This window comes from Peromyscus eremicus, chromosome 4 (assembly GCF_949786415.1).
Source record: "Peromyscus eremicus chromosome 4, PerEre_H2_v1, whole genome shotgun sequence".
NCBI classification, from domain to species: Eukaryota; Metazoa; Chordata; class Mammalia; order Rodentia; family Cricetidae; genus Peromyscus; species Peromyscus eremicus.
This window is the reverse complement of record NC_081419.1, coordinates 65,984,213-65,995,704: the sequence shown is the minus strand read 5'-3', so window position 1 is coordinate 65,995,704 and position 11,492 is coordinate 65,984,213. Positions and strand designations below refer to the sequence as shown.

At 37.4% G+C, this 11,492-nt stretch overlaps 1 protein-coding gene across 1 annotated transcript; it reads right to left on the bottom strand.

Moving 5' to 3' along the window:
- Window positions 1–2,541: 2,541 nt before the first annotated feature.
- Window positions 2,542–3,544, bottom strand: LOC131908363 (olfactory receptor 4C45-like). Its single transcript, XM_059259417.1, has one exon. It carries the CDS (start codon window positions 3,542–3,544, stop codon window positions 2,615–2,617), a length of 930 nt encoding a protein of 309 aa, XP_059115400.1. The 3' UTR covers window positions 2,542–2,614.
- Window positions 3,545–11,492: the final 7,948 nt, after the last annotated feature.

Here is an 11,492-nt window from a genome sequence, read left to right as displayed (position 1 = left end):
AAAACATAAAACACACTTACACATATGGACACCACACACACACACACATACACACACACACACACACACACACACACACACACACACACACACACCACAAAACAAAACCTGTTAAAAAAGCCAAAATTGGAAACCATAATATAAAAGCAACTTTAGTAAGACAGAAAAAAAACCCAAATAAAGGAAGATTAGGCATAAAGTCTGTAAAAATACTAGGGAGTTCATTTTGTGTTTGTCATCCACTGTTGGGCATAGGCCCTAACCTGCAGTGTGGTTAATGTACCCGGTGAGACTTCTTTGGACAGAACTAATTTTTCCTTTGCAAGCTGATGTCAGTTGGAGATAGCTTCTTGGTTAGGGTTGGAAGCTCATGTCCACTCCCTCTTCTCAGCCAGGGACCCTGTCTGGCTTGAACCTGTGCAATGCTCTATGTGCTGCCACAGTCTCTGTGAGTTCATATATGCACCAGTCTTGTTGTGTCGGGAAGACACTGTTTCCTTGGAGTCCTCCATGCCATCTGGCTCTTATAATCTTTCTCTCTCCTCCTTCACACAGATCACTGAATCCTGAAGGAATAAGTCTGATGAAGACATTGCATTTAGGACTGGGTGTTCCAAGGTCTCTCATTCTCTGTACATTGTCCTGTTGTGGGCCTCTGTGTTAGTTCCCATCTATTGCAGGAGGAAGCTTCTCTTATGGTGAATGAGTGAGGCACAGGTCTATGGGTATAGCAGAATGGCATTGGGAGTCATTTTATCACTTTATTCCTTTAACAGAACAATAGTATTTGATTTCCCCTAGGCTGATGGGCATGCTGGGATTTTTTTTTGTTTGGTAAACTATGGCTTCTGAGAGCAGCATTATCTACTTGTTAAACTCTTTTAAAAATTATGTTACTTGTATGTATGTTTCCAGCACTGACCACTTGGTCTTGGATAATCAATTGATGTGCTCCTTCCTTCCTGGAGAAGACTGTTTCTCCTGCTTTCAGCATTCCTTCATTGCCTGTTGTTCTTTGTGTAGGTTTGAGTTCTCTGGGCCTTTCCCTTGTCCACACTACCATGTCTATTGCTGTTATCCTTGTTCAGCTCACATTGAGGCAATCATGTCCGTGAGATTTCCTGGGTATAGCTTTGGACTTTACTAGGAGAAACAATCTCAGAGCAAAGTCCCTGATACTTTGGCTCTTACAGTCTTTCTGTGAATTCTTCATTATATAGACTGAGCAGTTTGTATTTATGTATTTAGGGATATACATATGTATATACATAATGTATGTAACAGTAATTCTTAACAAAAAAGAGATCAGGAATTTAAAAGAAAGCAAACAGGGTTATACAAGAGGGTTTGAAGGGAGAAAAGGGAGGGAACAATGATATAATTGTATTATAATCTCAAAAATAAAATAAGTAATTAAAAACAAGCAAAAATACAAATAAAATTAAGCAGCAAAAAAAATCAACTGATAGTGACTTTGACTCAGGTTAGGCTATGGTACCCTTTCATTAGTTTATAAAGTCACAGGTTTCCACAGGGTTTTTCATACATCCTTAGTTTCTGCTTGTCCCTCCCTGTCACTCTCACTTTCCTCCATCCCTGCCCCATTTAAACATTTCAGTCTCTAGTATCTATACATCTACTTTCACATCATGTGTATTTCACTTTTCCTCCTCTCCAAATCCCTTCCCTTTTCACACCTTCTTAATTTCTTTTCTTGCTTTCAGGGATCTATCTATAGGGACTTTAACTTAAATATAGAAATGTAAACATTCAAGCTAGGATCCACATGTGAAAGAGAATATACAGTATTTGTCCGTATGGATCTGGGTTATCTCATTCCATATATTATTTTTTAGAATCAATTATTTATATGAAAATTGTTTATCTTCATTTTTCTTTAATGTGGAATAAAAATCCATTATGTATATTGCACATTTTCATCATCCATTCACAAGGCACCTTGGTTAATCTTGTTTTACCTAATGTGAATAGAGCAGCAACTAACACAAATGTACAGATATCTCTGTTGCAGGTTAGAGTCCTCCGAGGAAATGCCTAGGAGTGTTACAGCAGGGACATTGTTCTATTTTTAGTTTTTTTGAAAAAACCCTGTTTTCCACAGTGGCTGTACTAGTTTACCCTTCCACCAAGGTGAATAAGGGTTCCCCTTTCCCTGGTTCCTCCTCAGCATTTGTTGCCATTTGTTTGACCTCATTGAAGTTAGAACAGAGTAAAGGTCACTACAAGCTAGAAAGGGTGAGAAAGAAGAGGAAGATTTTGAGCTGGGATAACAAATTCCAACACAGAAATACATTCTAAGCAGGCTAGGGTGACAATAGTTCCTAATAATTTATTTTAGATACTATGCAAAATTGGAACAAAGAAATGATAATTTTTTAATGTCACAGAAATTCTTATCATTCTGATGTGTTCATACACATTTTCTACATGTGTTATTATATTGTATCTATTGCATTACTACAAAAGTCATCCATGTGTTAATTCTGATGCACAGTATAATAGACATTATCAATTTAAATCATTTAGGGAAAAGAAATCCATATGGAGTATCACTAGATATTACTATCTAAATATAGAAAATAACTGGACTTCTTTAATCTTTGTTTGACCTTATTTGACCCAAGAGTTTCTTAAGAACCTTCTTGACCTCCTCATTTCTGAAGGTATAGATTAAAGGGTTCAACAGAGGTGTCACCAGGGTGTAAAACACACTCACAATTTTGTCAATGGGGAAGGAAGTCATTGGTCTTACATACAAGTATGAGCAAGGTACAAAGAATAAGACAACAACAGAGACATGAGAGATACAGGTAGACAGGGCTTTTCGACGTCCTTCTGAACTGTGTTTCCTCAAGGAGTGAAGGATGACCATATAGGAAGCAATCAGCATACAGAAACTAAGTAAACACATTGACCCACTGTTCATAGCAATTAGTGGTCCCAGAGTATGAGTGTCAGCGCAGACCAACTCCAGGAGTGGTATTAAATCACATATAAAGTGATTCATGGTATTGGGGCCACAGAAGGGCAACTGGGCTATAAATGTAGTCTGTATCATTCCATGAACAAATCCCACACTTCCAGCTGTTACCACCAAGGAAACACACACAGATCTTCTCATGATGGTCATGTAGTGCAAAGGCTTGCAGATGGCTATGTAGCGATCATAGGCCATAGCAATCAGCAAGATGATTTCATCAGCAGCAAAAAAGTGCTCAGCAAATAGCTGAGTCATGCAGCCATTGAAGGATATGCTGCTCTTCTCAGAGATCAAGTCATAGATCATTTTGGGTGCTATGGAAGAAGAGTAGAAACCATCTATGATGGACAAGTAGGACAGAAAAAAGTACATGGGAGTAGCAAGGGCTGGGCTGATGAAGATGGTGACTGAGATGAGCATGTTACCTGCCAGTGTGAGCAAATAGACTATTAAGCACACAATAAATAAGAGTTTCTGCATATCTGGGTCTTGAGTCAAGCCCAGGAGGATGAATTCTGTGACATTGCTCATTGTTTCTGTCATTTTAGTTCAGGCTGTGAGCATATGGTCATCTGAAAAGAAACCATAGGTTGTCCCAGTGATGATACTTAAAATGAAACAGTGAAATACTACATCATCTCGTTACTTCTGGTCCCTGAGGCCGATGTAGTTGCATTTCTGCTCATCTCTGCAGATAATATTATATCCCATGCAGGTATAAAGAACAGAATTAGGTTGTATTATTCCTAGTGAATTTTCTTGGAATAGTGACAGGATCTGATAAATGCTACAAGAAACCTATCATTATTTAGATGAAAAGGGTGACTTCCAAATTTTTTTCTTACCAGTCCCTGAAATGGTTTATTTCCTTGTGTTTTTGGAGGGCAGATAGCATCAATTTCAATTATACTGAAATTTTGTTTGTCTATTTACATAGTTTTTTTTTTTGTAAAAAGTGTAGTATTTAATGAACAACAACACATTACATTACACATTACAAATCCAAGTTTTGCTGAACTTAAAGCTCTCACACTCTAATCTACAATTCTTCTCTTTCATAGAAGAGCATTTCATAAGAGCATTACATCTGCTCCTAGAGATAGAGATGTGGCTCTGAAGGGAGTTATCTTCTTTCTGGGTTTCAAAGAACCATATAACTTATAGCTCATTGAGCACACTGCATTCCAGATTTTATCCCTGGTTCTCCGTGGCAATTTCTTTAATGTTTCTTTTCTCCATATTTAGATGTTTACATGCAAGTGACACAAAATTTCCCCCAAACACCACAGTATTACATGAATAAATTTTTCTTGTGTTTGAACTTTGTTCAAATATTAAAGTTATTCTCAGAAGTAGGCAAATTTATCCTCCCTAATCATATTTTACAACTAGAATTAAACTAGATATGAGGTTATCCTGAATTTTTATTGATAAGACACAAATGACAGGGTTAGCTAAGACACCACACTTTTTCTTTTAATAGTAAATTCACCCAAAATAAGATGAACTTCTAGTTTTCATTTCCAAGTTGAAAAAATATTGAGGATAGTACAACATATTCTTTTAAATGAACTAGAAGCAGACTTTTAAGTATGAATTAGAGTTGTTAGTAATGAGCTGAGGTATTTTATACTTCTTTATCTTTTCCCCTAAGACCTACCCAAAATTATACCCAAAATTCCCTCACCCTATCCCAGCTTCAAAAAATAAAATTCTGGATACAGAGCTCATCAGCATACATACTATTTCAGTCCCAGTAGAGTGAGGAGAAGAGGACGTGAGAAGGAGCACATTTGGTCTTCAATTTGATTTAGTCCCAGAGTGTCTTTACTCTGTTCATGACTTCTATAGATGGGTACAATATAGTTAATCATTCTCAGTAAGTTTAACTCCCGAATCCTAACTTCAAAGTGACAGTGCAGAGATCACGAGACAGGAAAAACTTCAAGTCACTACAATCAGCCATCTAGAATCAATGTATTTAGTGAGATGCAGACATTAACCACAGTATTTTAGAAATGACTGCAATCATTCTCAGCATCATCTAATTAAGTAAAATCACCAATGGTATTTTCATGCTATTGTGTCTAAGTTAATTTCACAGAAAAATATAAAACTTCAAGTTAAATGTATGACTGCAAGGTCTAGTTCAGTGAGAATAAATTGGATAAATCAACTTAATCTGCTTACATTTTGGGAGAAAAGATTTAGTTTTTCACTTACCAGTTGTAGTTGGTTGTGGATTCTTCTGTTTACTGATTGATGTAGTCCTTGTTTCTTCCCCTCTAGGCACACCTAGCACAGTGTTCAGTGAACTCTCAAAGCTAATATTGGAATTAATATTTTTTTCTAGACAATTCTTTGATTTAGATATTTATTTATTTATTTATTTATTTATTTATTTATTTATTTATTGGTCCTATTGTCAGCATTTACTCCAAAAAATGAAGTATTTCAGTTAGGAACTTTGATATTCCTAGGATTTAATTCATACATTCTTGATTTTCTGTGACTGGTGGTGTGAATATACATGCACTTACACCCCCACCCCCATGCATGCATGCACTCAGACATACCACAGTAATTTCCAGGTAACAATGCTGAGAAAAGCCCAATTATGCAAATTAGAAAACATTAGTATATACAACTTTGACATGTATAAGAGAATAAAATCAAATGGTTTAGACTTTTCCCCCTTACCCTTTTGGGCATTTTTTTTTTTTTTTGCTTCCTAAGAGTCTATTAACAACATGGGGAGAGAATTCCTATCATTTCTCAACTCCAGCTCCTCTTTAACTCAATCTCCCTAGAAACCTGACCATATTAAGAGTAACTACTCTTAAACAAATCATCTTACTGATTCCCACTCTGCTCCAGTCATCGACACAATGACCCTTTGTTTCAATTCTTCTTTCCTTGATGCTAAAGAAATATTTAAATAGATTTGCATAGTCTGGAGGGTCTGGTAATGTTTTGGCTTAGCAAGTACCCAGAGGATTGATAATTGCCTCTTTGGAAATCTTTGCCAAGGCCTTCTGCCTACTCCCACCTGGTTCACACAGTCATCATTAGCAGTGGCTAGTTTCAGAAATGCATTTGGGTTGTGAAATGAGTTCCTATTCTTGTATTCTGGAAACTATTCTACCGATGAACTTTATGCAGCTCTTCTTCATATATATGGCTTGTTTCACTTAGAGTAATGACTTTAATTCATTTATGTTGGAGCACATGCTTAAATTTGATTCCTTTTGGAGTCTAAAGCAGGTCATCATGGAAAAAAAATCCCTGAACCAGTTGGCTATTCTTGTTAATTCTCCCATCATCTTGTAGAACTATAACAGCACTTCTTGAACTCTTCCACAAAATTGAGAGGAAGAATTCTTCAAAACTAATTTTATATGGCCGACACTTAATATGGTACCCTAATTAAATAGAGAATTACACTACACAGACAACACCCTTCTCCTCCCACCCCCAAAAAACCCAAACCCAAACCAAACTTGGACTTCTGGATAAGATGGCATACTACAGGCTCCTTCTCAGTGTGAGCCAATGAATGAGAGAGAGAGTCGAAAACAAGGAAATAATAAGAATGAGGAGACTTCCACAGAGAGAAACTGAAGAACTTTGGAAGTCCATGAAAGAGGTGACATAATAACAAAACAAAGCAGAATGAAATGAAACAAAACCCACACGGTTATGGAGAACTTGCCATTAGGGACAAGACAAGGAATCCTGCTGCCAGCACAGCTCAGCCAACAGCTTTGGGGCCAAGAATAAAGCCTGAAGCCAATTCCTCAAGAGGCAAAAGAGGAAATTGGTCCAGGATTCAGTCACTTGTGGCAACCCAATCCAGAGATTAAAGAGTTCTCAGTAGATCTCTGGAAAGTGCGGAATGAGGGATGTGGGAATTTGAAATAGTGAGATTTCCAATGCCTACAATCTTTTTTTTTTTTTTTTTTATGTCATACTCCAGAAGAGAAAGTTATGGGACCTAGGTATTCCAGGAATGGACCCAACTACAAGAAGAGACTAGAGCACAGCACGAGCTGACCTCAACTTGTGGAATTTCACCAAAGAGTACAACTCTATGACTCATGGTCTCGTCTCCAGAGTGAGACATGGAAGGGCTACATGGAAGCTTGTGTGGAACCTGGTGTTGTCTTTGTTGGACAGACTAGGTAGGTACACTTTTGTCCTTCAAGTGTTTAATGTGTTGTAAAGTACAGGTTCTTAGAAAAGTCCCTTTTATGTCCATCTTTTTCCAAATCTACTATACATTTTTTTTATAGATTTTCATATTTCTAGTCTATATACTTTCCCCCTCATTCCTACTCCTCTCCTTTATTCCATACCCTATCTTCCCTTTACTGCTTGAATATACTACATTTTTCCAACCAAGACTCTCATACTCATGTCTGCAAATATTACAGGGAGATAAGTCATGAGCACAACTCCTGTAATTAACACTGAGACTTTTGTCAAAGCATCATAGTAGTTACTGCAGTCAGCTTTCCTCCTGAACATAAATGCAAGTGAAAACAACCCACATGGAAGACTTACACAAAATAAAACAAAAACAGAGAGAAAAGAGGAAAATCTATAAATAGAAAACCAAACTAATGTACAAGGCACAACAAAGATATAGATATACATATATATACATTAGACAACACTTCACTATAACAACTCCATAAACTTATATCCCCCTCAACACCAGAAAACAATGACAAAAAAGTTGAACTTGCAGAAAATAGTATCAGCTTTAATTAGTTTTTTTGTTTGACTCAAAATTTCACGCATGTATACAATACACATTGGTCACATCCACCCCTATTTCATTCCTCCTGCTTTCCTTGCTCCCTCCCACATATTTCCCATCTCCCTCCAGATTTTTTTAAAAAAATAATCCACTAGATGAAACTAGTGCTGCCCATTCAAGTATATGTTTGGGGTCATCTACTGAGGAATGAGCAACTTCACAATTCCCCAGACATCTCCAAAAAAAGCAACTCTCCCTCCAATTAAGATCCATCAATGCCTGTAACTTGTCAGCTAGGAGTTGCGCATCAGGATAATCTCCTCACTCCGTACTTGTTATTTTGTTTTGTTTTGTTTTTTGAGACAGGGTTTCTCTGTGTAGTTTTGGAACTCACTTTGTTGAACAGGCTGGCCTGGAACTCACAGAGATCTGCCTGCCTCTGCCTCCTGAGTGTTGGGATTAAAGGCATGCACCACCTCTGCCAGGCTTCCATGCATGTTAGTGTGAAGACCTCATGTTAGAACAGCCATGTCTTGTGTGTAACAGCATGCCACGTCCAGAGGTGAGTTTTTACAGAATTCCTTTCCATATTCTAGCTCTTCATAGTATTATGTTTTTAGGATGCAGAGATCAAATAAAGGACCCAATTAAATAGATGAGGAACTAATCTAAGGTGTGGAAAAGAAACTTATGAAGTCAATTACTAAATACACATTAGATAAAAGACAGCTTCTTCAATAGAGTTCTGGAAAAACTGGATATCCACATATAGAAGAAAGAAACTAGATATTTATCTCTGACTCTGAAGACAAATCTACTTCAGATGGGTCAAGGACATCAATGGAAGTCCCCAAAACTCTCAAACTGCTGGAGAAAAAGTAGGGAGTAAACCTTAAGATGTAAGTAAGGATTTTTGGCTAGGACTTTAATCTCTCAGAAAATAAGGCAATTAACTGTCAAAGGGGACTGCATGAAATAAAATAAAAACAAACTTCTATATGGCATTCTTTCTTTTTTTATTCAATGTAGTGCTTATGCTAGTTATTTTTTTTTATCAGTTTGACACAGGTAGAGTCATCTAGGAAGAGGGAACCTCAATTAAGAAAATATCTTCATTAAATTGGCCTTCAGGCAGGTCTGTGAGCATTTTCTTGATTAATGATTGATACAGGAGGGCTAAATCCACTGTGAGTGGTGCCACTCCTGGACAAGTGATCCTGGGTTGTATGAAAAAGCAAGGTAAGTTAGCCATGAAGAAAAAGCTATTGAGTAGAAGTCCTCCACGGTCTCCATCTTTAGTTTCTGTCTCTAGGATCCTGCTTGAATTCCTGTCCTGACTTCCCTCGATGATGGATTGTGATGAAGAATGAACTCTTTTCTTCCCAAGTTCCTTTTCGTCATGGTGTTTATCACAGTAATAGAGACACAAACTAGGACAGTGCTCGGAGTCTTAATTAGAGCATAAGATTAGAGAAATATATACATGGAATAACAGTTAGAAAGAAAGATATTAATCTATCATATATTCAGACAACAAGATACTATATTTAAAAGATCTCACAGAGTCTTGCACATTTAACAAGTATTTTCAGTAAAGCAGGAACACACAAAACAAACACACAGGGAATCAATGGCTTTCATACACACCAGCAATGAGTTTTCTAAGAAAGAAATCAAGAAAATATTTATTTTCTGTTCATGATTCTTTAAGACTATCTAGGAGTAAGCTTTACTAAGGAGGTGAAAATATTCATAAGAAAAACACCAAGGCACCGAAGAAAGAAATAAGACAATAAACAATGGAAAGATATTCCATTATTCTATATTGGCAGAATATTTTGAAAATGACTATATTTCAGAAATCAATCTATTGGATTAAATACAATCCAATTCATATCCAAATTTCAAAGACGTTTATCACAAAACTAAAAAAAAAATCCTAAAATTCACGTGGAACACTATAAGATCACAGAAAGCTGAAAAGTTGTAAGTAGATAGAACAAAGTCAGAAACATTATATTGCTTTACCTTGGACTAAATTACAGAGCCAAAGTGAAAAGACAGCAGGATACTACCAAACCAAAGGACATATTGAGAAATAGGATGTAACAGAATACTTAGCTGTGTACTATGTAAGCTACAATGATGACTGACCTGGCAAGACATGCCCACTGGTGCAATAATATGAATATTATGAGAACAACCAACAACCTTCTGATTGGACTTAAGGCATGCTCCACAAGGTGAAACCCAAAACTGAGATCATTATTGGGCCTAGAATCTATGGCTAGGCAGATCATAGACCCGAGAGGAGAACCTACTGCTACTACTACTACTCTGTTTAATGGATATACTATTGAACTGACGTCTAGTGATTTACTGTTATGCCCATAAATTAATGCATATCTCAGCCTTCATCAGAGAAACTTCTATTTGCAGTAGATAGTGATGGTCGCAAAGACTAACAATTGGCCAAGGTGCAGAGAATAAGAGACTGTGGAATAGTTACTGCTAAATGAAACTTATATATCACACCCCCTCCTCCCAAGGCTCAAGGATTATTGTATAAGGAGGGATGGAAAGAGCGTAAGAGTTAAAGAGTGGGTGAAAATAATAACTTCATAAAATGCATGAAGACAATCCTAATGAAGTCTCCAAATAATAAGAGAGACAGAGTCCCAACTGGCAATCTCTTGTCATCAGATGAAGCTTTCAGTACCAGGACTGACTGGGTTATATCCAGTTCAGTTGTTGGCCAAAAAGGGTCCCATGGAAATAGCCAAACAAATCAGGCTGTTGCCAAGCCAATATGTTGCTCTTCATAACTGAGAGCAGGGCTCCATTGCTGAAGACAACACCCACACAACTCATTGAACATGAAGAGGTAGAGCTGGTTCCTACAGAGAACTTTCACCCCATGTTCTAGTGTCTTTCATGTGGGAAGGTACTTTACAGGCTTCCAAAAGTGAAATGTGAACACCAAGCCAGCCACAAAACCTTTGATCTACAGTCTGTACTGCCTTCAAAATATGTTAGGGTAATGGGGGAACAAAGCTTGTGGGAGTAACTGACCATTGTTTGATTTGACTTAAAGCCCACTCTACAAGATGAATCCCATACCTGACACTGCTTGAGTGACCAACAACCAGAGACTAGATATCCCTGAGACCTAGGGTTAAACCAAATAACACTGGTCTTAAAAAAACAGGCAACAATAAAATGACTTTTAATGATATTCTGCTGTGCTCATAGATGAGTGTCTTGCTGAGCCATCATCAGAGAGACTTCCTCCTGCAGCAGAGGCAAACAAATGCAGAAATCCACAGCCAGACATTCAGCACAGAGAGAATGAGAGACCTTGAAACACACAGATCTAAATGAGGTGTCTCCATCAAATCGTTCTCCTCAGAGCTCAGGGAACACCACAGAAGAGGAGGCAGAAAGAGTGTAAGAGCCAGAGGGGAGGGAGGACACCAGAACAAGGCCCTCTAAATCAACAGAACAAAACTCATATGAACTCATAGAGACTGAAGCAGCAAACACAGGGCCTGCCTGGGTTTGCACCAGGTCCTCTGCATATATTTTAGTTTAGTATTTTTATGGATTCCTAAATGTGTGAATGAGTGGGTCTCTGATTTTTTTGCCTTCACTTGGAGCTCTTTTCCTTCTGTTTGTTTTCCCTGTCCAACTTTGATGTTATGGTTTTTGTTTTATCTGATATTTTATTTT